The 27,671-nt window shown below is 48.0% G+C and overlaps 1 protein-coding gene across 2 annotated transcripts in view; it reads right to left on the reverse strand.

Moving 5' to 3' along the window:
* The window catches only part of ADGRA2 (adhesion G protein-coupled receptor A2), a 128,005-nt gene that overhangs the window by 66,452 nt on the left and 33,882 nt on the right, over positions 1-27,671 (reverse strand). For both annotated transcript variants that reach the window (XM_053269500.1, XM_053269499.1), the window contains exon 2: positions 23,992-24,063. In XM_053269500.1, coding sequence (XP_053125475.1) covers positions 23,992-24,063 — 72 coding nt within the window. The remainder of the gene's footprint in view (positions 1-23,991; positions 24,064-27,671) is intronic.

Below are 27,671 nucleotides of genomic sequence, written 5' to 3' on the forward strand. Positions count from 1 at the left end.
GATGCCAACTGAAAATGAACCAGCAGAGTATGAACAAAGCTAAGGACAAAACAAATTACAATCCATAGAGCTGAAGTTCTAAAGCAATGCACAAGCTAAACACACGCAAAAGCATCAATCAGGAAAGTAAATCGCTGGAATGCTGAGTGCAAATTGGAAACATGCGTCTTATATCTGTTTCCCAAATAGCTGGGAATGGCATGATCCTTATGGATATGTAACTGGAGCACCTGTCCGCATGAGGGAGGTACTGGCAGGCTTGGGGTAATCTGCAGACACGACAGTTTCACAAAAATCTGGAGGGGGGGGAACCAAGCTGCCCCAGTGTAACTCAAAGGAGCGGAATGTTCGCAGACTCGGAAGCACTTAACAGATAAAAAGGTGGGCAAAGCTGATGGAACTCAAGTGGCAAGGAGGTTGGGGGAGGAGGGCTTGAACACAGGAACAGGAAGTTTATCAACTTAAAGAATTCTCACTCAAGACCAGTGGTGTAATGCTGCAGTGATGGGCAGGACTAGGTTGCCAGATTTGGCTTTTTTTAAGCCAAGCCAAAGCTTGGTTATGGCCCATTGGACTCACGAGTATGCCCCTGAGGTTCTGGCCACCCTGGTTTGCAGCCCCGGTTTCCACCACCCCCTCCAGGATCACAGCAGGGACACAAGTCCCTTTGCTTTCTAAATGGAATAATATGCCGCTCTTGCTACTCCAACAGGTTCCTACATCACTGAATACTGGGCTACAACCGATTTTGTTACCTTTCTGCCCGTCTTCTGTTGAAAGAAGTCTCCTCTCTGCTTTGGGGTTGACAATCCAGACAGCTCTTCCGGGTGAAAAACCCCCAAGAGGTTCGCGCTTTGTAGGATCAGGAAATTACCCTTGACTTCTTGTGACAGAAGCTCCTAAATCACTGCCTCTATCTAAGCTAGGACAAGATTTTTTTTTTATTGAACCAACAAACTACCAAAGCATTGCCAAAGCACAATTATATATAGTGGGCAGAGCCACTGGGGTGGGCGTGCCTACGGAGCAGGGCTATAGGGCGGGGTAGCTGTGAACGCAACGCTGGCCGGAATTCGCTTCAAAATGGGACACGCGGCCCTGTTTGCGAGCGAAACTGTGCCCCCTGCATCTGAAATCAGACACTGTATCTGATGTCAGATGCAGGGCGCATGGTTAGGGGGGCCCACTGGTGGCGGGCTGAACCAAGGCCACTGCTGGCCTCCCTACACCACTGGGGAGAGGGGGCTGACACATTGTGGTGTGCAGGGTTATTAGCCCCCTGTGATGTTTAGGCAAGTATAGGGATAACATGTTGCCTTTACTGTGCTGGAGAGTTTGGAATCTAGAGAGCTGCCAATCAAAACGTTCCATTAGAGGGGGTGAGAGGACAGTGAGAACAACAGTAAAACTGTTAGGTAGGTTTTGGGGTCAGGGGAGAGACAGATGCAGGGAAGAGTCTCTCTTAGGACATAAAGGAAAGACAGCTTCGTGTATAAGCTGGGTTAATAAGAAAGGGTCTGAAGTTGACTTTCTTGGTACACATGGTCAATAATCCAATGATCAGCATCTGCTAAATCATGCATCAGCATCTGCTAAATCTCGGCATCAGCATCTGCTAAATGGAAATGGAAGTATCAGTGAAGAGAAAGAAGTCGTGAAGCAAACCAAATAGGTTCTGGGGAAGAAATGGTTAAGTGTCTGTGTATTGGTCAGTGGAGTACCACCCTTGTGCTGTGACCAAAAGCATAAACACCCTACAGCTTTGTAGCATAAAGTAAGACAAACAAACCTCAGTGGAAACCATCTGTTTAATAAACTATATTCTGTTTACTTGTTTTAAACACTAGACTGAATGAATTTCTGTCAACACACTAAAGTAAGTGTGCCGTCTAGTCGGTGTCGACTCCTGGCGACCACAGAGCCCTGTGGTTGTCTTGGGTAGAATGCAGGAGGGGTTTACCATTGCTATCTCCCGCACAGTATGAGGTGATGCCTTTCAGCACCTTCGTGTATTGCTGCTGCCCAATATAGGTGTTTCCCATAGCCTGGGAAACATACTAGCAGGGATTCGAACCGGCAACCTCTAATTTGCTAGTCAAGTCATTTCCCTGCTGTGCTATTAGGTGGTTGTCAACCATCCTACCTATATTATCATTAATAATTATTATTAATTATTTTTTAAAATATGTATACCCTGCCCCTCCAGTACACGGCTGCTCGGGGGGCTCACAACATTTATAAATAGTTACAATGTAAAATCAGACTAATAAAATTAACCAAATTAAGCTAAACAAGTTTAAAAACCAAGATAAAACCACAATCAGCATTACAGATTTAAATTTTTTTGAATTAAAAGTCATTTTAAAAAACTAAAAACTAAGAATTGTAAAAATTCTTACAATTTTTAAATTGTAACCTACCAGATCAAACATTAAAAAGCCTCTTTTAAAAGGTGTGTTTTTAGTTGTTTTTTTAAAAAAACCCTACAGGGGTTTGCATGGCACCAATTTGGCTGCTTTGGTTGGAATTCAAACTGGATTCAAACCAACCTGACCCAGTTCTGTTTCCGGCTGAACCGGGTCCTGTCTAGATCGACCACTGAACTGGGCTGAACTGGTTTGGGGGATAGGCTTGTAAGGGGAAACCCTTTTACTAGTAGAGGGGCATTCCCGAGGCGGTGGGGATGAGAGGGGCCAATCACCCCAGCCAATCACCCTCCCAGCATGGCAAGCGCTCCCCACCTTTCCCGAGCCACTGGCTCAGTTCTGGCCTCCACACACTAGATAATAGCAAGATGGATTCTACTAGACTCTAATTCACTGGCCTCAGATGCTTATGAGGACATTTTATATCCAGTGGACTGGAACCTAGGAAGCTGCCTTCTACTGAGTCAGACCATTGGTTAATCTATCTGTCTGCACTGACTGGAAGCAGCTTCTCCAAGGTTTCAGGCAGAAGTCTTTCCCAGCCCTACCTGGAGATGCTGCCAGGGGTTGAACCTGATCTGCTTCCACTGAGCTACGGCCCCATCCCCTAAGGTCTTGCAGTGCCTGCATATCTTGCAGTGCCTGCATCTTGCAGTGCACGGCATATGGTCACCCATCCAAATGCAAACCAAGGCAGACCCTGCTTAGCAAAGGGTACAATTCATGCTCGCTACCACAGGATATATACATATAGCAACAACAGACAGCTGTTGCATATGAAACCACTGCTTCATAGAGACTATTTTAAAAGGCTCTCCACAGTGGCTGTCTCTGGACAACAAGCCATATGTGTGCAGATCGAAGGATCAAGGGGAGGAAAGCTAGTCTTGTGGGAGCAAGCATGAATTGTCCCCTTAGCTAAGTAGGGTCTGCCCTGCTTGCATATGAATGGAAGGCCACATGTGTGAACACAGTAGATATTCCCCTTAGAGCAGGCCTGCTCAACTTCGGCCCTCCTGCAGATGTTGGCCTACAATTCCCATAATCCCTGGCTATTGGCTGCTGTGGCTGAGAATTATGGGAGTTGTAGTCCAAAAACAGCTGGGGGGCCTAAGTTGAGCAGGCCTGCCTTAGAGGATGGGGCCACTCTGTTTAGAATCTCTGCATGCTTGCGTGCAGAAGGTTCCAAATTTCCTCCCTTGCATCTCCAAGATAGGGCTGAGAGAGATTCCTACCTGCAACCTTGGAGAAGCTGCTGCCAGTCTGTGTAGACCGTACTGAGCTAGATGGACCAATGGTCTGACTCGGTATATGGCAGCTTCCTATGTTCCTAATGCCACTGCATACTTGCAAAGAAAAATGGTGATCAGTGGTGTGGAGGGAAATCTCCCAGTCTGTACAGTGATACAGTCTATAACAGGAGTAAGTAACCTTAGCAATCCCTTTGTTGTTTAACTACAACTCCCATCATCCTTAGCCTACCCCTGGTCTACCCAGTTCGATCCATCCAGATGCCACAGAGCCATTCCAACCAGCCTCTCTCACAGGGACAATTTCTCTACATGTGCCTCTATTACGGCAGCTGAAAGGGAGTTGGGCCCCTTCTTCCATGATTTGCTCTAAATCAGGGCTGCTCAACTTCGGCCCTCCTGCACATGTTGGCTTACAACTCCCATCATCCCGGGCAATTGGCCACTGTGGTTGGGGATGAAGGGAATTGTAGTTCAAAAACAGCTGGGGGGGGCCAAAGTTGAGCAGGCCTGCTCTAGACTGACCAATCAAAATGCCAACCAACGTAGCCCCATCCACAGATGGGCACACACACATTTACAAACACGACAAAGCCCACACTGCCAGCCTGTCCTCTTTGCTGAAGTCTCTCCACCTTCATTACCTCCTTGGGTGTCTGAATTGTAGAGATGTGAACCACAGAAGCTGTTTGACACATATCACCAGCACAGGAGCTCTTGCAAAGACGACTGTGTGCTTCCCCCGCGCCATGACGATTTCCGCCCAGAGTGAGCTTCCAGCCACTGTTTACAGAGCCTGGGCTCCATTTACTGGGGAAGCAACTCTGCTTTCAAACTCTGGGCAGATTTAAACCAGTGAAGGAATGTTTCCAGGACTCAATTGCCTCCTTCCTGAGCTCCACATCTGGGGCCTGAAACAACAGAATGGGTTCGCTGCGATCTGAATACAGGCACTCAGTTCTCCTGCCAAGCATCACGCCAGACTCCTTTTAACACTTCCCTGAGGCTCTACTGCAGACTTCTTCATTGCAGGGCTAGTGGCAGTGCCTATCAACCCTAAGAGCAGCTCCCGGACTCTTTGTTGATTGGAGAGCTGGTCTTGTGGTAGCAAGCATGAATTGTCTCTTTGGCTAAGCAGGGCCCACCTGGTTGCATATTTTATTTTTATTTTATTTTATTTTATTTTAAATTCATATACCGCCTGACTCCAGAGGCTCTTGGCAGTTCACATATGACATGACACGACACAGATTTATATACCGCTTTTCAACACAAGTTCCCAAAGCAGTTTACATAGATATAAATAAGTAGAATGGCTCCCTGTCCCCAAAAGGCTCACAATCTAAAAAAGAAACATAGGATAGACACCGGCAACAGCCACTGGAGGGATGTTCGACTTTGGCACAACAACTTCAATGATGTTAAACCACGAATGTCTATAGGGAGCGCATTCCTCAGCTCAGGAGCAACCACAGAGAAGTCCTGCTCCTGAGTCACCACCAGAGGGGCTGGCGCCACATGGAGATGGATCTCTCTTGATGGTCTTAATGTGCGGTGGGGATCATGCAGAAGAAGGCGCTCTCCCAGGTCCTAAGCCGTTTAGGGCTTTAAAGGTAATTACCAGCACTTTGTATTTTGCCGGGAAACCAATTGGCAATCAATGCAATCGCTTCAAAACAGGTGTAATATGGTCTCTCCGAGACACCACGGAGACCAGTCTAAAGGTAAAGTGTGTCGTCGAGTCAGTGTCGACTCCTGGCGACCACAGAGCCCTGTGGTTGTCTTTGGTAGAATGCAGGAGGAGTTGACCATGGCCATCTCCCACGCAGTCTAGCTCAGACTCTAGGTGCCAAGACTCTAGGTTTGTGGGCAGGCTGAGCTCCTGAAAAATTTGGAGAAAGGAAATTTAAGGGGTTAACCAAGAGAAAGGTGGCTGAAGAAAAGGTGCAGGTAAAGGTCAGCAACCAGAGGGAGGTACAGATGAAGAAAAGGGGGGCATGAAGAAAAGTGCAGACCGTAGTTAACCCAGACAAGAAAGGGCGAATGAGAGGAAGTTCTGAAGAAACTTCACAAACTTTAACAGGAGGAGGGCAGTACGCCAAGGGTTGGTGGGGGTGGGGGTGGGGAGAAAAGAGGTGAGATAAATATATATATATATTTTAAAAGGTTGGCCAAGAGAACTGAGTGGATTAAGGAAGTGTAACCAAAGTATGAAGTGGGCTAAAAATAAGGGATCAGATGAAACCATGGAGGAAGGGAGGCGTCAAAGAGCGAAGGACAATAGGCTAGCATAAAGGCAGGGAAGCCTGAAGGCGATTAGAAGTAAGGAAATGGGCAGGAAAGAGAGGTTAGAAGGCTGAGGAGCAAATGGGGAGAAGGTTGCTAGGTCTAACTTCTGGATCCTGATAGGGCGGTGTCTCTTTAAAGCTTTTCCAGAAGGAGAATTGCGTCAATCTGAGGCTTCAGCTGTCATCGCACAGGAAGCATTGTGTGAGGTCGGGCGTGTGTGTTCAAATATTGATTTACCAACTAGCCAGTTCTTTAGCTGTTGGCGTCTAGTTGAGCCAATTGTGCTTGAAGTGGTATCCGAGGATATGAAAGATTTTGCCCAAGGTGCTTTATAGGAGTGTCACGTAAAAGTCCAGTTCACATGCATGGTGGCCCCCAAAATGGGTGGCCACATGCAGAAGGACTGAATGGCCACGAAACAGGCCAAACTGACTCAGGGAAACTCGGGGGGAGGCTGCCAGAGACCCCACCATGGCTGCCACAGCACACGTGCGCACACACACACACACACACACACCGAGGCCAATGCAACCCTTGACTATGGTAAGTCATTACTTTTTAAACTCTGTTTTATCGCCCCTTGCCACCCTCGAACCAGGCCCGAGCTGGCTCAGATTCAAACCAAACCAGGCCTGGCTTGAGGGGGTGCCAAAATCAAACATGTTCGGTCCGGTTCAAATCCGGTTCAGATTCAAACTGAGCTGGGCAAAGCGGTTTTGTGCACATCCCCCGTGCTTTATTCACAATGGCTGATTTACACATAGGCCCATTCTCACAATCACGGTGAGTATGGTTAAAGAGTTAGCCACAATCAACAAGTCCGGCCCTCCCGTGAACCTTGTCCGAACCGGTTCGGTGCTGAACCTCAGTTTGTGCACATCCCTAATGATTACCAGGTTGGAGAGCAGTGCATAATGGTCAGATTTTATGAATCTGCCGCCTTCATTTCTGGTCCTGGAAGCCCCAACCCCTTTCAGACACAACAGACATCCCTTACAATTGTTGCTGAGTTTATCTGCATCTGACATCTGGTTACTATCAGCCAACACATATTTACAAGTTCAGTGTGAGAGTTCACAGTCTCACTCTCAATCAACATTAACCCTTCCATCACACAGAGTTCTGGTGCCGTTCCCATCAGCTCTGCTTCCTTCCCAAAGAATAGAAACAGATTATTTACTTATGTGGCAACACAGAGAAAAGAAAAGAAGAGAGAAAACGTATTGCACCACGGCTCCAACTATGTGCTATAGCGGTTATCTGAAGCTCCAGCCACAGGGCAGTGGTTATTGTTTTGGACTGCGAATGGGAAGATCTGGGTTCAAATCCCCATTTGCCAATGAAGCTAAATGGATGGATTTGGACAAATGGCTCTTTTTCTGCTCCCCCATTTCCCCCACTCCCAAGATACTGGGCTGCTTAGTGAGGATAAAAAGGGTGATGGGAAGGAGAATCCGACAGGCTCCTTGAAGGAAAGGCAGGATAAAAATGTAACCTATACTAATATTAAGCTGTGCATTATTGTGTTCCCACAACTTGGAAATCTGGGGAAAGCAAGGATGTGATCAATCTCTGCTTACCACATAGAGGAAGTTACCTCTGTACCTGATCTTACCAGAACTTACTTTCTAAATGAAAACAGCATTGGGAGAAGGTGTTTTGTTTTGTACAAGCAAGCAATATGGAGGAATCATAGCAAGTTAGTGTTGGAAGGGATCTCAGAGGTCTTATAGTCCACCTCCTCCAGCTCAGTGCAGGAAACTGCTAGAGTATCCCTGACCGCTAGTTGTCCAGCCTCTGTTTGAAAACATACAGAGGAGGAGAGTCCAGCATTGCAGGAATTGAATCTGCAAGCAGATGCCCGGCCACTGAGCTAGAGTCCCATCCCCCTGACCAGGCCTAGTTTCAAGCAAGATGGCAGAACTTCTGCTGACATACACATCTGACTGTGTAGAAGTGATGAAGACATACATCTTCCAACCATAGGAACACAGGAAGCTGCCATATACTGAGTCAGACCATTGGTCTATCTAGCTCAGTATTGTCTTCACAGACTGGCAGTGGCTTCTCCAAGGCTGCAGGCAGGAATCTCTTCTCAGCCCTATCTTGGAGATGCTGCCAGGGAGGGAACTTGGAACCTTCTGTTTTTCCCAGAGGGGCTCCATCCCCTGAGGGGAATATCTTACAGTGCTCACACTTCTAGTCTCCCTTTCATATGCAACCAGGGCAGACCCTGCTTAGCTAAGGGGACAAGTCATGTTTGCTACCACAAGTCCAGCTCTCCTCTCCCCCACCATGTGGGGCCACCTTCACCACAGGTGCCCTATGAATGCCTGTAGTGAAATGCAGCATGAGAAGTGCTCCTGAGGAAACAGACCAAGATCACACAACCCTTCTGTGGCAGAGATGGCAGATGGAATCCTCTCTAATATACCACACTGAGTGAGTGTGATATAGTGATGATGGATATTTATACACTACTCTTCAGCCCAAGTTCACAAAGCGGTTCACAAAGGAAAATACATAAATAAAATGGTCCCCTGTCCCCAAAGGGCTCACAATCTAAAAGAAACATAAAGCAGACACCAGCAACAGGCAGTGAAGGGATGCTGTGCTGGGGCTGGATACAGCCAGTTGCTCTCCCCCGGCTAAATATAAGAGAATCACCACTTTAAAAGGTGTCTCTCTGCAGACACAGAGGGTCTAGTGGTTAGAGTGTTGGACTAGGACCAGGGAGACCTGAGTTCAAATCCCGTTCAGCCACAAAAAATCACTGGGTGACTCTGAGCCAGTCACTTATCTCTCAGCTTAACCTACCTCACAGAGTCGTTGTGGGGATAAACAGAACCACGTGCGCTGCTCTGGGTTCCTCGGAGGAAGAGCAGGATGGAAATATGAAACAATAACTTCAATAAATACTGTCCCACTCCTCAGAAATGGGCTGTGCCCTGAATCTCTTGCTCTCACTGCAGATTCAGATTTATGAGAGACTCCATAATAGGCCTCTTCCTCTTCGCAGACAGAAAACTTAGTTACCACTTAGCTTTTCTGGTGTGGAAAAAACTGCCTCTGCTCTTATCCACATCTTTATTCAGTTAAATGTGTGCCAATTTAAAACAATGACAATTGTTTGAATTATTGATTGCATGCCTTTAAAAGCTTCGCTTGGAGCGATAATCCTGCCAAACGACTCCAGGTGGATCTAAACCATCGCCGAAGCAAAGTATGCCAATTAATTTCCACACTGCCGTGCACCCAGAAGGCCAGTCCTTTGCCAGATGAAGAGGGTAATTCTCCGGCACCCCGTATCGTAAGAGCTCGCGAACCGCTGTAAGCCCTGAGCCAAGATATAAGGACCACACGACGCCAAGTCTCCAGTTCATCCCAACCCAACGGACTTGTTGACTTTGGCCCCTCCAGTGTGTGTTTTAGTTCCATTCTCTTCCAAAGCGGCAGGTGGGCAAACGCCATGGGATGTTTGCACTGAAAAGCCCAAAGGGAAGCAGCTTGCCTTGATGGACTCGGCAGGCTCCTGAAATGCGCCAGAGTTTGTTTTCGCTGCTGCGCCCCTCCCTCACACACCCTCGTGCGCACATGCACAAACACAGCGTCTCCAAGGCCCACTGGCTGAAAAAAGACATTCTGCTTGAAGCGGAATCTACCCATCCCGAGAAATCCAAATATATGGCCAAACAAACTTAATGGAGAGCCATGAGCTCCCCAGGATGCAACGGGGAGGGGGGATCGGGATCTCCGAGGGACAGATTCCTAAGGCACTGGTTCCCAGGAGAGCTAAAGAAGGAAGCAACGACCCTGCTGGATCAAAGCAGGGCTTTGTCTAGCCTAGTTTTCTGTTTCCAGGAGCGCCTCTGGGAGGTTCAGAAGCAGGGCAAGACAACAACTAGGTCCTTGTTGAGGACGGGCCTCCAGTCCCTCGGCCAGAAATTAGCCCACTCCTGCCACACCCATGTACCTCCCCCTCTCTCACCACAAATGAAACTTACCATCAAAAGCCCAATGACTGCCGTGTAACGTACACATCAACCTCCAACCCATTTTCATATTACACACATGTACAGACCCACAACATAATGTGGCAATATATCCCTGGTGAGCATATATTACCCGGGCATGTGCCTAAGCATGAAGAATGTTTCAGGCACAGTTTCTCTTTATAAGCAGAAAGGGGTCTGTCTGCAAGGATTATTCTTCAAGTTGAGAAATTTGCCACTTTTTTGATTCATGCTCTCTTTCCCCCCTACTCACTGAGTTCAATGAGCTCTGCCCACCTGGTTGTCTGTTAACTGCCCTCTGAGTCTGCAAACATTCCACTCCATTGAGTTACAATGTGGCAGTTGCGGGGGGGGGGCAACTTACGTTTTCTCTACAGATTTTTGTGCAACTGACATATCTGCGGGTTACCCCAAGTCTGCCGGTAACTTCTTCTCGCCCTCAGGTTATCCTTCCATAAGGATCATAACATTTCCAGCTCTTTCAGAATGAAATATAAGACAATTACACAGCCATTGTGCAGCTATTCTGGGGGATGTGACACGAGGACTTCCAAGTGTGTGGATCTGTGAAACTGTATTTTCATCATCCAACTACAGCAAAAGGATGCAACTGATTGCAAACTGAATCCTTGAAAGTTTTACATCCTGGTAGCAAAGATGTATCGGGCCCCCTCTTTGTTTCTAGAAGCGTAATCTACAACATGACAAGGCATTTTGTCCTCCTAGGAAGAAAGGCTGATCAACTTAATTCACAGTTGCAACCCACTGATGGTAGGTCTGTGTGTTTGTGCATGGATATAATGGAGGTTTAATACAAACTAGCCTACCCGCACAGAGCATCTGTGCGCTCTTTGGGGCCGGCTGCTCCCTCCTGCCCCACTCTCTCTTGCCCTCCCTTCCCCTCCCTCCTTCCCCACTCTCTTGCCCTCCTTCCCTTCCCCTCCCTCCTGCCCCACACTTTCTTGCCCTCCCTCCCCCCTCCTGCCCCCTACCCCTCCTGCCCCACACTCTCTTGCCCTCCCTCCTGCTCCCCTCTCTCTTGTTCTCCCTCCCCTTCCGTTCCTCTCCTCCTTCCCCCCACCCACACTGTGCATGGGTGGCAAACAGGGAACCTTCTCCCGGGCGGCAAAGTCTTGTTTCCCTCCCACCCCTCTCACCGGCGCGTCCTCCGGCCGTCCTGCCACCAGCGCTGCCTCCCACTCCCACTCCCCGCGGCCAGGCCAGGCTGGGCCACCTCCTCCTCTTTGTCCTTACCCGGGACGGCCTGACCTGGCCAGGCCGTCCCCGCCACCTCCCGGCGGCCAGCTGAGCCCGCCTCCTCAGGTCATTTTGCGCCCCGCCACTACCGCCTGCTGCCATTTTTCTTGCCCACAACTCCCCCCCTTTGGCGGAGGAACTCTCGCAACCTGTGTTGAGAGTTCCGCCGCCAAATCCCGGGCAGGTATGCCGGGTAAGCAGATTAAATATATCGATATGTGTAGTGAGGAGAGAGAGAGGAATTTTCTGCCTCTCACACAATCTTCAAAAGTTGGGGGGGGGGTCACCCAATAACACAAGCATGAATGGTCCCATTTGCTAACAGGGTCTGCCCTAGTTAGCATTTGAATGGGAAACGACATGTGTGAACACTGTACGGCCCCTTAGAGGACAGGAACGTCGCTCAATGGAAGAGCATCAGCCTCCTTGCATGCAAAAGGTCCCAGATTCCCTCTCTGGCATCTCCAGACAGGGCTGAGGCCGAGAAAGACTCCTGCCTGCATCTCTGGAGAAGCCACTGCCAGTTTGGGTAGACAGTATTGAGCTAGACGGACCAATGGTCTGACTCAATATTAGGGGATGTGCACGAAATGCAATTCGGACACTGAATCACAGAACATCCCTTTAGCATGGAAGAGAGCAAGTCCATACCTGCTCCTCTGCTGCTCACCGCCACTTCCTTAATCGCAGCAGACACACACACACACACACACACCCCAGCTATCATCAAGCCCTCTCCGCAAGCTGCCCCTGCGTGGAGCCCGTGTGCGTGCCGGCGTTGCGCAGGAGCCGCTGGGGAAGAGCGCTGCCAGCATGTGATTATTATTATTAATATTACTATTACATTTATATCCCGCTCTTCCTCCAAGGAGCCCAGAGCGGTGTACTACATACTTGAGTTTCTCTTTCACAACAACCCTGTGAGGTAGGTTAGGCTGAGAGAGAAGTGACTGGCCCAGAGTCACCTAGCTAGTCTCATGGCTGAATGGGGATTTGAACTCAGGTCTCCCCGGTCCTAGTCCAGCACTCTAACCACTACACCACACTGGTTCTCAGTGGGGCCATCACACTGTCATGTGACGACAGTGGGGTGTGTGTGTGTGTTTGTGCGTGTGCGCGCACAATTAAGAAACTGGCAGCGAGCAGCAGCAGAGCAGGTATGGACCTGCTCTCCTCTGCATTAAAGGGGCTGTGTAATCCCTCCGTGTTAAAGGGGATGTACTACAATTCGGTGTCCGAATCGCATTTCGCGCACATCGCTACTCGGTATAAGGCAGTTTCCTATGTTTGACAGATTCAGGACAGCCAAAAGAAAGCATGTCCTATAACACACCAAGCATGCATAGAATTAACTGCCAAAAGATGTGAAGGGGGCTATGCAACTCCATGGAGGACCAGGCTACCAATGGCTATGAGCTAGGATCGCTCCACAGAACTTCTGCGTTCACAGGCTGAATGGCACCGAAAAAGAGCAAAGTGGGGGAGGGATCCTGCTTGAATGCCCTCCCGGTAAACTTCCCAGAGGCATCTGGTGGGCCACTGTGGGAAACAGGATGCTGGACAAGCTTGCCCTTTGGTCTGGTTCAGCAGGGCTGTTCTTAGGTCAAACTACACGTAATGCTAAATGTTATTTTGGCATACTTGGAAAAAAAATTAAAATGGCAAAGACAAGGGAGGGGAATCAAGATAAAGAACCTGGCACACAGGGAAGGGGTGATTTAACCCTTTCATCCCTGAACCACAGTCCTGATGAAAATCGCCCAACCTCAAGCTACTATTCATCAAGTTGAGAGGGAAGCTGCTATTGCCACAAATGGCATATTCCACATTCTTAGGTGATATGGAATTGTGGTTTGTTGCGCAAGTTTTCAGTTTTCTTTTCTACATGTGGAGTGGGGAAGCCCACAGATCTGGAGTTCCCCTTAGACTAAGGCTGCACAAATTCAACCCTCCTGCAGATGTTGGACTACAACACCCATCATCCCTGACTATTGACCTGTGTGGCCAGGGCTGATGGAAGTTGTAGTCCAACTCCTCCTCAAGGGCTGAAGTTGTGCAGCCCTGACTTAGACCAAGGGTTCTCAAATGTGGCTCCCCAGATGTTATTGGACTAGAACTCGCAGCATTCCCCTTTGGTCACCATGGCAGGGGATGATGGGATTTGTAACCCAACAGCATCTGGGGACCCAATTTTGCACATTCCTGCCCTGGGCTCATTCATGTGCTCTCAAACCATGATTTAACCTTACATCTGAACTGGGCCTTTGCACTAGCCACATTCGCACGGAACGGGAAACTGCAGATCCAATGGATCTGTGCCCCACCCCCAACATGCACTTCACAGACATCAAAATTGCTGTCTCTGAGATTGCAGAGAGGAGGGGGAACTGGCTGCGCGGGCTTCTTCCTGGCATGAAGGACAGCCCCAGCAGCCAATCACAGTCGGAGTGAGGGAGGAGCTTCCTTCTTCAACTCTGGTTACAGCTTGCTGTAGCTCCAATTCTACCTTCGGATGCAATGCTGCCAGACCAAACCTCAGGTAGGAGCAGCAAAACTCACAACAACCTGAGGGTTCAAATTGGAGTTTGGGAAGGGAAACCTCGGGTCACTTTTCTGAGGCAACGCATTTAGGAACGCATTTGGTTGCATGCATTTAGGAACATAGGAAGCTGCCATATACCGAGTCAGACCATTGGTCCATATCGCTTAGTATTGTATTCACAGACTGGCAGTGATTTCTCTAAGCCCTAACTTGGAGATGCCAGGGAGGGAACTTGAAACCTTATTCTCTTCCCAAAGCTGCTCCATCCCCTGAGGGGAAGATCTTACAGTGCTCACACTTCTAGTCTCTCATTCATAGGCAATCAGGGTGGACCCTGCTTAGCTAAGGGGACAAGTTATGCTTCCTATCACAAGATATGTTCTTATTATCATAAGCTACTAGTCGGAGGGCTACAGGCCACCTCCAGCCTCAAAGGCAGGATGCCTCTGAGTACCAGTTGCCAGGGAGTAACAGCAGAAGAGAGGGCATGCCCTCAACTCCTGCCTGTGGCTTCCAGCAGCATCTGATGAGCCATTGCGTGAAACAGGATGCTGGACTAGATCGGCCTTGGACCTGATCCAGCAGGGCTGTTCTTATGTTCTTATTACCAGCTCTCCTCTCTTTGGATGCACAAGAAATTGAACCTCGGGCTCTTTCACCTCCCATTTCCCGTTACGTGTGAATGTGGCCACTCTTTTTAATTCAAAACAGGAGCAGCATATTGTTCACGGGTTCGGGAACGCAGAACCATTGAAAGCCGCAGAACCATTTGGGAATCCATATAACACCTGGGAAGTGAGTAGGGAGAGTCCCTCCCACTTCTAAAGCTGAAAATATGCTCTCCCCGGACTCGCCACTGTTTCAGCATTCTCCTCATCTTTTGTTGAAGACTGATAGGAAATGGGGACTCCGGTTAGCATTAGGCTGCTTGAACTTTGGTCAGTGATTTCGCCTGGAGGGCGATTCATGGAGGAAAAGGCTGCGGATTCCCAGACGAGTCTTTTCCCCGGCAGAATATGCGGGAGGGCAGGACAAAGAGTCTGAAGGAACTGGGGCGTGGAGGCTGTCCCAGCAGGATTCGTTTTCACTGCTCTGCTGTGAGGTCGAATCAGGCAAGATGCCCCTCTCGAAAGGGAATCCCCCACCCTTTCTGGGTCAGGGGTTCAAGCCCAGCTCAGGTTCACAGTGGCGGGGGTGTCGTTCCCATCTGCTGGTTGCTCGTCAAGGCTGAGCGGACTGAGCACCGGGGCGCAGCCTCGTTAAGACATGTCTGCCACACAAAGGCCATCATCTCAATTGGCACTAATTGACCTCCTTTGCTGGTGCCATCGGTGGCCGGGCCAAGTGGCCAATGAATACGCCCCAGAGGAGAAGAAACTCCCTCCTGATCCCACAGACCGAGCCCGCTGGCAGCAAAAATGAGAGGCAATTCCTTGCTGCCACTATGCTGCTGTTTCCCTTTCGGCAGGGAACAGAGGGCAGGGAAGAAGAGAGACATCCAAGTCACATGTTATATTCTACAGCAGGCCTGCTCAACTTTGGCCCTCCTGCAGATATTGGCCTACAACTCTCATAATCCCTGTCTACTGGGATTATGGGAGCTGTAGTCCACCTAATGGCACAGCGGCGAAATGACTTGATTAGTAAGCCAGAGGTTGCTGGTTCGGATCCCCGCTGGTATGTTTCCCAGACTACGGGAAACACTTATATCGGGCAGCAGAGATATAGGAAGATGCTGAAAGGCATCACATAGGAACATAGGAAGCTGCCATATACTGAGTCAGACCATTGGTCTATCTAGCTCAGTGTTGTCTACACAGACCAGCAGCAGCTTCTCCAAGGTTGCAGGCAGAAGTCTCTCTCAGCCCTATCTTGGAGATGCTGCCAGGGAGGGGACTTGAAACCTAGATGCTCTTCCCAGAGCGGCTCCATCCCCTGAGGGGAAGATCTTGCAGTGCTCACATCAAGTCTCCCATTCATATGCAACCAAGGTGGACCCTGTTTAGCTAAGGGGACAAGTCAAGCTTGCTAACACAAGACCAGCTCTCCTCTCACATCACCTCATACTGCGCGGGAGATGGTAATGGTAAACCTCTCCTGTATTCTACCAAAGACAACCACAGGGCTCTGTGGTCGCCAGGAGTCGACACCGACTCAACGGCACCACTTTTCCTTTAGTCCAAAAACAGCTGGGGCGCCTAAATTGAGCAGGCCTGTTCTACATTCTAGCCCTAATCAGACCTTTGTGAGCCCTTCTGGGACAGGGATCCATCTTATTAACTAATTATTTCTCTATGTAAACTGCTTTGGAAACTTTTGAAAAGTGGTACATAAATTGTTGTGGTTGAAGGAGGCTTATGTTATACCTGCATTCAGATGTCTGCACACCTATATTTGCCCCCGGCTCGTCTGGTGGCCACTCAGGGACGGGCCTTCTCCGTTGCTGCCCTGAGGCTTTGGAATGCGCTCCCTAGTGAAATAAGAGCCTCCCCATCTCTGACATCTTTTTAAAAGTCTTTAAAGACTCATCTGTTGACTCATGCTTTTAACTGATATTGTTTTGATTGTTTTAATGTTGTTTTTAAAATATTGTTTTAAAAATTTTAAATTGTTGTGTTTTAAATTTCTTGGTGTTTGTTTTTTTAAACTAATGTTTTACTTTTGTTTTTATCTTGTTGTAAACCTCCCAGAGACACAAGTTTTGGGTGGTATAAAAATGTGTTAAATAAATAAATAAGTATGTTTGTCTGAACAACTGTACCCGTGTTCATGTTAAGAGTGGGCCTGGGTACAGATCCCTGAAGTGCAGGATACAGATGGGAAGTATTATGTTATCAACGTGGCATGTGGATAACTGTACATGTGTGCACTGTATAACAATGGCACAAGTGTTGAACATAACGTGTGAACAGGGCTTCTGTGAATACTGTGCACAGGTACAATGATCCACACCATATGTTTAATGTTTAACTGTGATACACTTCCCATCTAGCCCTATAGACACATTATGTTCAACATTCGCACGAGCTTACGGTGTGCACAGATACAGATCTGAACACTTGTACAGTTATTCAGACATTACAGCATCTGCACCCTTGCATGCAGAAGGTTCCCAGCAGCTCAGTTAGGCCCGTTTCTCCTACCCAACCCCATGTTAATGAGAGCCATGCTGCCTGCAGGCCGACCATTCATCACGTAGCATGGCTCTTGGGCAGAGTGTGATGGAAGAAATGGGAACAATCGGGCTGCCACTAAAAGACCAGAGTGAAAACGAGAAAGTGGCATCTAAGATACAAACCCACTAGTGGGAGGGGGGTGAGGGAAGAACACCACATAGACGGAGATGAAGAAGCCTGGGGAAATGAACAGTCTGATTGATTGATTGATTGATTGATTGATTCAGTGCCATCAAGTCGCTGTCGACTCTTAGTGACCACATAGATAGATTCTCTCCAGGATGATGTCTTCAACTTGGCCTTTCAGGTCTCTCAGTGGTGCATTCATTGCTGTCGTAATCAAGTCCATCCACCTTGCTACTGGCCGTCCTCTTCTTCTCTTGCCTTCCACTTTCCCCAGCATTATGTCTCAAGGGTTTTCGCATAATGTGTCCAAAGTATGACAGTTTGAGCCTGGTCCTTTGTACCTTGAGTGAGAATTCTGGATTGATCTGTTCTATGATCCATTTATTTGTTTTCCTGGCTGTCCATGGTATCCTCAAAAGTCTTCTCCAGCACCAAAGTTTAAAAGCGCCCATACTTTTTCTGTCTTGCTTCTTCAAAGTCCAGCTTTCGCATCCATAGAGTGTCACGGGGCAAAACCTTCGTCCGAACAGACAATGAACAGTCTTAACTCTTCATCAAAAGGGCATCAAAGCCCCAGATAGCTAAGGATGATGGGAGTTGGATCTAGAGTACCACAGGCTGGGAGCCCCACTATAAGTAATAACAACATTCTGTTTCCAAAAACTGAAAAGTGCTTGCACAGAATACAGGATCTGATGGTTAAATGCTGGCAAGCCCTGGACCCTGGCATCAATCTCTCTCTCTCTCTCTCAGAAATATTGTACACTTTTTGCTCTGCAGACCACTTGCCCCCAGAGCGTAAGATCCCCACGCCAGAGCAGAGGGCACAAGGGTGAGCGCACAGCCCTCCGTCTGACAGCTCTGGTCTCCCAGCATAATTTGAACATTCCAGAGGTGACCGTGGGGTTAATGCCGTCTTGTGCACACTGGGATCAGGACTAGCTGTTTGTTCAGGGCTCCCAGAACAATGAGACTTTAAAGAGATTTTCAGCGCCCCGGGGTCCAACCCAATTAGACACAGTTTTCCAGGTTGGCAGTCGAAAGTGGGAGGAGGAAACCAGAATGCAAAAGAACCACGCTCCGGAGTCAAGTTCAAGGGTTGCCTAGCAAAGGCAAAAGCACAAGCAGGGAAAGGGGGCTTTTGAGTGGAAACGGGGCTTTCAACTCCAGCGGCAGGGGGAAGAAGGTGACCTGGAGCACCAAGATGCTAAGATTTCTGGCTGGAAACCTGGGACAGACCACCGCTCTCTAGACTGGTTTTAAACCACTTCTTGGCTGTAGCCTCCCCCTTGGGTGAGCAGTAATCCCTTGCCATTAATGAGAGCTTTGTGCCAGGATCAAGGGGCGGGGATGACCTGCAACTTCAAAAATAAGACAGAGAGGGAAAAGAAAACAAATAGGCATGAAAGGCACAGAGTCATATAACCCAAGCCTTTACCATTTTAGCACAGCAAAGGGATCAATCTGAGGGCATGGTCAGGAATTCCCAATTCCAGAGATTGGGGCACAGATCCACCCTCCTGTTCCCAGATATTAGTATGCTGTCCTCCTTCCCAAGAACGTCCCTCCCTTTAGCCTCATAATAATGCTGTTAAGTAAGCCTAGGTGAAGCCGAGAATGACCAGCCCAAGATCATCCAATAAGCTTCATGGAAGAGGGGGGAATTCGAACCCAGGTCTTCCCAGTCTCGGCTGAACCATACGAATGACCACACCCACTGACACAACAGGAAGTCCTCCTGCTGCATAATTTATCCATCGAAGAGGAGTGTTGTTGGAAGCAACAAGAGACTTCTCTTCGGATTTTCCCTCGTCACTTTCCCCTCCTACAAGATATTTATCCTATTTTGTTTGGGATGCTTGGAAAAAGAAAGAGAACAGCAGCTACCCCCCTTCAGTAAAGCTATCATCCCACCATCCCAGACTCTCAGCCACTATGTGTAGACTCCATATCAAGCTTGTGCTGTCTGTAGAACCTCAATGGCTTATGCAGGCTCTACACAGGTGCTGGTAAAATAGACATTTTAATAAACAGGGTGACATACGGATCCCTGGCAGGGCTCTTAACCCAGGCCTGATGCAGGGTTCCCCCCCCTCCCACCAGTCCAGGGCTTCTTAACCTGGGGTCCATGAAAATCCTTGCTGCACTGAAATTAATTTGCTTCCTGATAAGCCAAAATAACGTTCTTGAAAATAACAAGCAGGATCCTCCCCCAACCCTGGCTGCCTTTAAAATTTTACTGGAGCCTGATGAAAATACCCGTACACATGGGGTGGGGGTCCATGGCTAATATCTGAAAACCTAGGGGGTCCATAGCAGGGGCATTGAGCACACTGGGGCACCTGGGCAGATGCCCCAGACCGATTCTTTAGTGCCCTGCTTCTCCATACTACCTGACATTGGTGGGTGAATTGGTGATTAATGGCTTCAAAACGGGAAGAGGTTTGCGGCTGTGGGCCCAGATCTTTTAAGTATCTGGCGACGCCCATAGGTATACACAAAGGTTAAGAAGACAAGTGGGGGGAGAGATCTGGAGGCTAGGTTGACCTTAAGAGGACAAGGTAAAAGATCTTCATTGCACCTGGATACAATACAGTGATCTTCACTTTTCCCCCCAAGCAGGGAACATTTGGGTGAAAAGGCTTCAATGTAAGAGCCGTTTCCCACCACATTGACCTCTGTGGAGTGCTGCACTTCCTCCAGCAATGGGGGAAGACCCCCCGTCAAGCCCTAGCATGGCCTTGGAAGATGTGCACGGAGTGCTGGGAAGTGTAGTCCTTCCCAAGACTTTCCGCATAAAACTCTATGGTGAAAACCCTAGGAAAGACTACACTTCCCAGAACTCTGCGAGTACCTTCCAAGATGGTGCTGGGGCTTGCGAAGGGTCAGTTTCCCTTAAAGGAGCCCCACCGGCACTGGGCAACATGCAGTACGACACAGTGGGAACAGTCACCTCCGCACGGTACCAGAGGAGTTGTGCAGAGTATTCCATTTGACTGAAATCTCGCACAGGACTATAAGCCAGGGAGCTGCACTGAGGACCAAGGGGCGTTGCTGCTGGTTCCCAGGCCTTGTGCTGAAGAACACGGACAGAGTGGTATTGCTTTTGTGAGGTGGTTGGCAGGACTATCAAAGGATATAGTGTGGTTGGGAGATCACCACTCTTTTGTCCTCTTGGTAAGCCCTTGCTTTAAGAAAGTGTATGATATGTGCATGTATAAGTGTGAGTGTGTGCATTTGTATCTCTAAGTGAGGGAGAATATTTATTTGTTTGTTTGTTTGTTTATTTATTTGGGTGTGTGGTTAACAAGCCAGTGCTGACATGAACACACAAACCAATACAGGGGAGATGCCGTCAGTAAGAGTCTGTCCCACGGCTGCCAGTGAGCGACCTATGTTCCTGCACACATGCACAAATTTTAAATATGCTCTGCAAAGGTAAAGTATACCATCAAGTAGATTTTGACTCCTGGCGCCCACGGAGCCCTGTGCTTGCCTTTGGTAGAATCCAGGAGGGGCTTACCATTGTCTCCTCCTGCACAGTGTGAGATGATGCCTTTCAGCATCTTCCTATATCACTGCTACCCATTCTAGGTGTTTCCCATAGTCTGGGGAACATACTAGTGTGGATTCGGACCGGCAACCTCTGGCTTGCTAGTCAAGTCATTGCCCCACTGCACTATTAGGTGGCTTAAATCTGCTCTGTGGCTTCCTTTTAAAAACAACTTCTGTCCACATCAGCGGCTTGGATACACCAGTCGCAGGCTCTCTCTGAAGGCCATCAAAGACCTCTGCTTCATCACACACACCCCACCTCAATCCACAGTTTTTGGTCTTGTTCAGCATGTCAAGTCAAAATTCCTAGTTTGCCGACGGAATGCAAGAGGGTTGCCTGAGCGCACCGTCTTGGAACACACCATCCTCAGTGTGCTGGTCCATTTCCCCCAGCACACATACCTAGGGATAAAATCCATACAGGGGACATAAATCTCCCCTTATGAAAGCCTCGGGCCATACAGATGCCTTTCATGAGGAGATAAGAAAGTTCACTTTGTTAGAAGGGACAATGTTGCTTTTCACGCCAGGCTCCACAAATTTGCCTCCCTTGAATGCCCTCTGCTCCCGCTGGCTTCTCTGCCAGAAGACCAGGGTGAGTCTCCTTTTCCAAGACCACGGCTTACACACTGTTCAGTCCAGACCAACCCCACTCAATCTGGACGAATTCTGCACTCTGCAGAGTCCAAATGGACATCATGTGACAGGCGAGATCCATGATTGGATACCCTGATATGTAATTAAAATAAAATTTTTAAAAAACCAAAAAACTTCAGCACAGCTGCAGGAACCTCCAATTTGGATTGGTGAAGGAGTATTGGGGTGGGGGTGAGGAATTTAATCCCCTCCTCTTGGGGCCTTTTTCCGATCTCTTTCTCCCTGTTTCACATAAACACAGGTATTAGTCCCACTGGTCAAAAAACGCTTGTGTCATAAAAGGAAGGAAGGTTCTGTTGAATTAGGCGGGTCTTGTGGTAACAAGCACAACTTGTCCCTTTTGCTAAGCAGGATCCACCCTGGTTGCATATGAATGGGAGATTACATGTGTGAGCACTGCAAGATATTCCCCTTAGGGGATGAAGCCGCTCTGGGAAGAGCATCTGCATGCAGAAAGTTCTCAGTTCCCTCCCTGGCAGCATCTCCAAGATAGGGCTGAGAGAGATTCCTGCCTGCAACCTTGGAGAAGCCGCTACCAGTCTGTGCAGACAATAGTGAACTAGATGGGCCAATGGTCTGACTCAGAAAGCAGCTTCCTATGTTCCTATGTTTGTTTAGTCCAGGAACCTGTTTCGCACAGCGGCCATGCAGAAGCTTCTGGGGAGCTCTTAAGCAGAGCATGGTGGAAGCAACAACTCTTTGCTATTGACGGTAGCAACTTATATTCAGGGGTATCCTGCTCCTGAACATGGAATTTCCACTTAGCCATCATAACAAAGAAGCAGCAGCTCCCCTTCCCTGCCAAGCTGGCTAGCAGAGGATGGTTGTATTATTTCTACTGGGGGCCCACAGTAGCTTTGCGAGGGAATTAAATGACATGAGGAAAAAATGCAGATCCTTCCTTGTGAACATAGGAAGCTGAATGCCGAGTCCAGTCATTAGCTCAATATTGTCTACACTAGGGGTGTCAAACTGCGGCTCTCCAGCAGTTTTGGGTTGTGCCAGTGCGCAGAGGCATGTCGGAGACTTCCAGTCATATCCAGGCAACGAGGCCGCAAGGAGGTACACTGCGCCCCGGTGGGCTTGGGGAAAACGAACACCGACAGGGGGAAAGTAGCGGGAGGGGTAAGTGCACCCTCCCCCCCGCTCTTAAAGCAGCACCCCCACCGCCTTCGAGCCTCTCCCGGGTGGTTCTGTGCACATCCCTAATAACTTGTTGAGAGCAACATCAAAGGGATGTGTGAGACGGCACAAATTACTTCCCATTTTTTAAAGGACCTTTCCGGGGGGCCTATACAGATGTTGAGGGGCCTGACATGCGTGATAAGGAAGAGGCTGTGCTGAGAGCATGCCCTTTGTGACGTTTAAACAGGTATTTAGCCACAGTTAAAGTCAACAAGGTTACCTTCTAACCAGGGTTGTCTAACAGCTTCGAACCTTCCTTGTCAGGGAGATTCAGAGAAGCCCATTTCTCCTCCCCTTTCACAATGCCCATGACTAAATCTGGTAATTTTGTTAAGTGTCCATTGTCTGGCATCCACCTTTGGGGGCTGACTCCTAGTTCGAAAGAAAATCTGTCATGGTTGTCTTAAGCTCTTAATGGCGGTAAAAAATAATGTCAGTCCTCCTCATACATTTCTCCCCATGTTCACTAAGTGTGGGGAGCAGGCATACTAAAATTCACATGGAAGTACACCAACGTGGCTGAAATGGATTCCTTGTTAGATCTGTATTCTACACAGTGGCATCAACAGCCCAAGAAATAACTACAGTTTTCATACCTCTGCACTCCACATTCTGGACACCTTATATCCCCACCACCATGACCCAACATGATGTCCAGCCCACAGCTTCCTTTTTGCATAACGCCTTCTAACATATCAAGCACTCAGAAAAACACCTGCACCTCTGTGCTACTGAATAAGCAGCTGGGAGTTGGTCAGCAACATCAGCCTCATAGTAAACTACAGACGCCTGAAAGCACGCGCCAAATGCAAGCTTCATTTCCTTGTAAAGTAAAGTTGTGCCGTCGAGTCAATGTCGACTCCTGGTGACCACAGAGCCCTGTGGTTGTCTTTGGTAGAAGACAGGAGGGGTTTCCCATTGCCTCCTCCTGCGCAGTGTGAAATGATGCCTTTCAGCATCTTCCTGTATCACTGCTGCCCGATATAGGTGTTTCCCCTAGTCTGGGAAACATACCAGCGAGGATTCGAACTGGCAACCTCTGGCTTACGAATCAAGTCATTTCCCCACTGCGCCATTAGGTGGTGAAAGATCAGGTACCAATCATTAAATATAGTAATAGTAATAATAATAATTCTTAAGAACCTAAGAACATAAAAAGAACCCAAGGCCTATCTAGTCCAGCATCCTGCTTCAGACAGTGGCCCACAAGATGCCTCTGAGAAGCCCAGAGGCAATTGCTGAGGGCGTGCCCTCTCTCGTACTGTCACTCCCCTGCAACTGGTATTTAGAGGCATCTTGCCTCCGACTCCTTCCAGGCACACACATTCTTCTCTCTAGCTCTTGCTGTGTCAATTAAATGTCTTGCCCTCCCTCCTCCCACCCCCACACACCCCGCATTCCCTGCCACCCCCCCTTTCGGTCTCAGCTTTGCTGCATCTTAGATGCTAATTCCCGGGTCCTTCATTAGGAGCTCAGAACTGCCCAGGGAACACAATGGTGCAGATTGGCACTTACAGCTTCTGGAGAGCGTGCAGACCAAAGAAAGAGCCATTCTTCAGAGTTGCTATCTTGTTGTTGCTCAAAACCCTGTATGTGGGGAGAGAGAGAGAGAGAGAGAGAGAATGCGTTATTCAAATCTGCATTACTCAGGGCTTAAACAACATGCTAGGGGCAAGCTAGGTGTGTGGTCCTCAGTGGTGCATTCATCAGCCACACCCAAATTTGCTGGGCATGGAGGAGGCAGGGAATGACACAAAGGCCATCATCAGATAACTGTAAGGGATCACAATTGAGGAGGAGATGCCACGCTCAGCTACTTATCAGTTACATCGCCCAATGTGCAAAGGGCTTTTATGAACAGTTTTTATGAGCCAGAATAGCGAAGTGATTAGAGTGTTGGTCTACCACCTGGAAGACCCGAGTTCAAATCCCCATTCAACCATTCAGACTGAACAGAATATAAGAACAGCCCTGCTGGATCAGGCCCAAGGCCTTTGGAGTATATAACACTTACATTTAGCACGTTTTATATAAAACGGTATATAAAACAAACAAACAATAATAATCTAGTCCAGCATCCTGTTTCACACAGTAACCCACCAGATGCCTCTAAGAAGCCCACAGGCAAGAGGTGAGGGCATGCCCCCTCTCCTGCTGTTGCTCCCATGCAACTGGTATTTAGAGTCATCTTGCCTCTGAGGCAGGAGGTGACTTATAGCCACCAGTCTTGCAGCCACTGATAGACCTGTCCTCCATGAGTTTGCCTAAGCTCCTTTTAAAGCCATCCAAGCGAGAGGCCATCACCGCATCCTATGGCGGAGAATTCCATAGATTAAGGATGCGATGTGTTAAAAAGTGCTTCCTTTGGCTGGTCCTAAATTTCCTTTCATTTAATTAAAGCAAGGCTTTTCAGCCTTGGAAATGTTGTCAGACTACAACTCCCATAATTTCCAGCCGCAATGTGCCTTATATAGACCGTTCAGCTTGAATGGGAATGACAGGCGCTGTAACATAACATCCAACGACCCAAGGTTTTAGGTCCTCTAAGGTCCCTTCCAACTAGCATTCGATGATTCTGTAACTCCCATTACTTCATTATGTATCCCATCCCCACTCCCCCCAAATCCACTGCTATTCCAAACACCATCATCGTCAGGAAACACATATTTATTTAGAATATTTATAGACTAATTGTTAAAAGAAAGTTCTAAAAATAGTTTACATAGCAAAAGGAATGAAAAGATGGTTCCCGGTCCCAAAAGGTGTTTAGGAACATCGGAAGCTGCCTTCTACTAAGTCAGACCGTTAGTTCATCTAGCTCAGAATTGTCTACCCAGACTGGCAGCGGCTTCTCCAAGGTTACAGGCAGGAGTCTCTCTCAGCCCTGTCTTGGAGATGCTGCCAAGGAGGGAGCGTGGAACCTTCTGCATGCAAGCAGGCATATTTTCTTCCCAGAGCAGCCCCATCCCTAAGGGGAAGATCTTACAGTGCTCAAGCATGTGGTCTCCCAATCAAATGCAAATCAAGGTAAACCCTACTTAGCAAAGAGGACAATTCGTGCTTCCTCCCACAAGACTTGCTCTCCTCCTTTGCAGCCTAAAAAGAAACACATGGGAGACACCAGCGACAGTCACTGGGAGAAATGCTAAACTGAGGATGGTTCGGGATAGTGGCTTTCCACTTCCTAGATGTAAGAGACCCAACAGTTTAAAAGGTGTCCCTCGGCTAAGTCAGCAGGGACTATGATGATGACAGTGCCCCCAAATGAGGACACCACCACGTAAACTTACAAAAAATGGAAACAGACATAGCAAGGATCAGGGTGGATTTAATTTAAATCAAATCTATTTAAATCACCAGTCAGTAAGACTAGATTTAAATCATGGTTTTTTACATAAAGACTCATTCTTGGTGGTATAATCTTAATATTTACAACCAGATCAAGGTTTCATTTTGTATCCTCTTCTAGACAGAAAAATTGCCCAAAATAATCTTACAGAAACCTCTGGAAGAGCATGACACTGTGAAAAGATTAATGGAATTCATTTACCAAAAATTTTAAACATTGCATATAATACAGCCTCATGCGACATAATTAAAAACTAATCCTTATTTTATGATGATTAACCTTTGGATTGTAATGTATCTTAAATAGAAAACTATCTTTACACAGATTTCTTCCTCAAAAAAGATTGTATTTAAAAAATCCAATTTAAATTTTTAAAAATCCGATTTAAATTTTAAAAATCCATTTAAAAAACAAACAAAAACAAAACATTGATTTTTACCCACCCTGGCAAGGATTGCACTTTAGGAACGAAACATTACTGACTGGCTAGCTGCTTACCACTTAATGTATGCTGTTTTTAAAAAATTATGCTGTCTTGGCCCCAATCCAATTATAGCTGCTATTCATGCATAACATGCAAACTGGCAGCACCAGAGGTGGGTGCACATATGCCCAATCACTTCAAAAGATGCATTCAGTCAGATCCAGAGGGATTCTTTTCTTTTCTTTTTTAAAGCGTACCGCTAGGCAGATGAGGTTGGGGGTCCAGATGCACCTCTCCATTGGCAAACACACACACACAGATCTCTGTCTGGACTTTGGAGTCAACACCAACTTGACGGCACTTAATCAATCAATCAATCAGTTATGAGTTGTTGCTGCTTTAAGATGCTGCTCAACTTTGGCCCTCCTACAACTCCCATCATCTCCAACTATTGGCCACTGTGGCTGGGCTTGCTGGGAGTTGCAGTCCAAAAACAGCTGGAGGGCCAAAATTGAGTAGCCCTGTTTTAAGCTAATGTGTCTGCCTGTTGACCAATCAATCAATTGCATTGAAATGAGCCAATGTGGTGAAGCGGTTAGAGCACTGGACTAGGACCGAGGAGAACCAAGTTCAAATCCCCCTTCAGCTGTGAAACACACTGGGTGACTCTAGGCCAGTCACTTCTCTCTCAGCTTAGCCTACCTTACTGGTAAGGTAAAGTGTGCTGTCGAGTCGATTTCGACTCCTGGCGACCACAGAGCCCTGTGGTTGTCTTTGGTAGCATACAGGAGGGGTTTACCATTGCCTCCACCCGCTCAGTATGAGATGATGCCTTTCAGCACCTTCCTATATCGATGCTGCCCGATATAGGGACCAGCGGGGATTTGAACTGGCAATCTTCTGCTTGTTAGTCCAGTATTTCCCTGCTGCACCACTTAAGGTGGTAGATGAGGATAAACATAACCATGTGCACTGCTCTGGAACATTGGAAGCTGCCTTCTACTGAGTCAGACTGTTGGTCTATCTAGCTCAGAATTGTCTACCCAGACTGGCAGTGGCTTCTCCAAAGTTACATGCAGGATTCTCTCCAGCCCTATCTGGAGATGCCAGGGAGGAAACTTGGAACCTTCTGCAAGCAAACATACAGATGCCTTTCCCAGAGCAGCCCCAACCCCTAAGGGGAATATCTCACTGATCACATGTAGCCTCCCATTCAAATGCAAACCAGAGTGGTCCCTGCTTAACAAATAGGACAATTCATGCTTGCTACCACAGGACCTCTGGGCTCCTCCAAGGAAAAGCTCTGTGGCCACTGTTGGCCACAGTGGCCAACAGCCAGGGATTATGGGAGTTGTAGGTCAACATCTGCAGGAAGGCCAAAGTTGAACAGCCCTGCTGTAAACAATGGAAGCCTTTTTTAAA

The sequence above is a fragment of the Hemicordylus capensis genome, chromosome 8 (assembly GCF_027244095.1).
Source record: "Hemicordylus capensis ecotype Gifberg chromosome 8, rHemCap1.1.pri, whole genome shotgun sequence".
NCBI lineage: Eukaryota > Metazoa > Chordata > Lepidosauria > Squamata > Cordylidae > Hemicordylus > Hemicordylus capensis.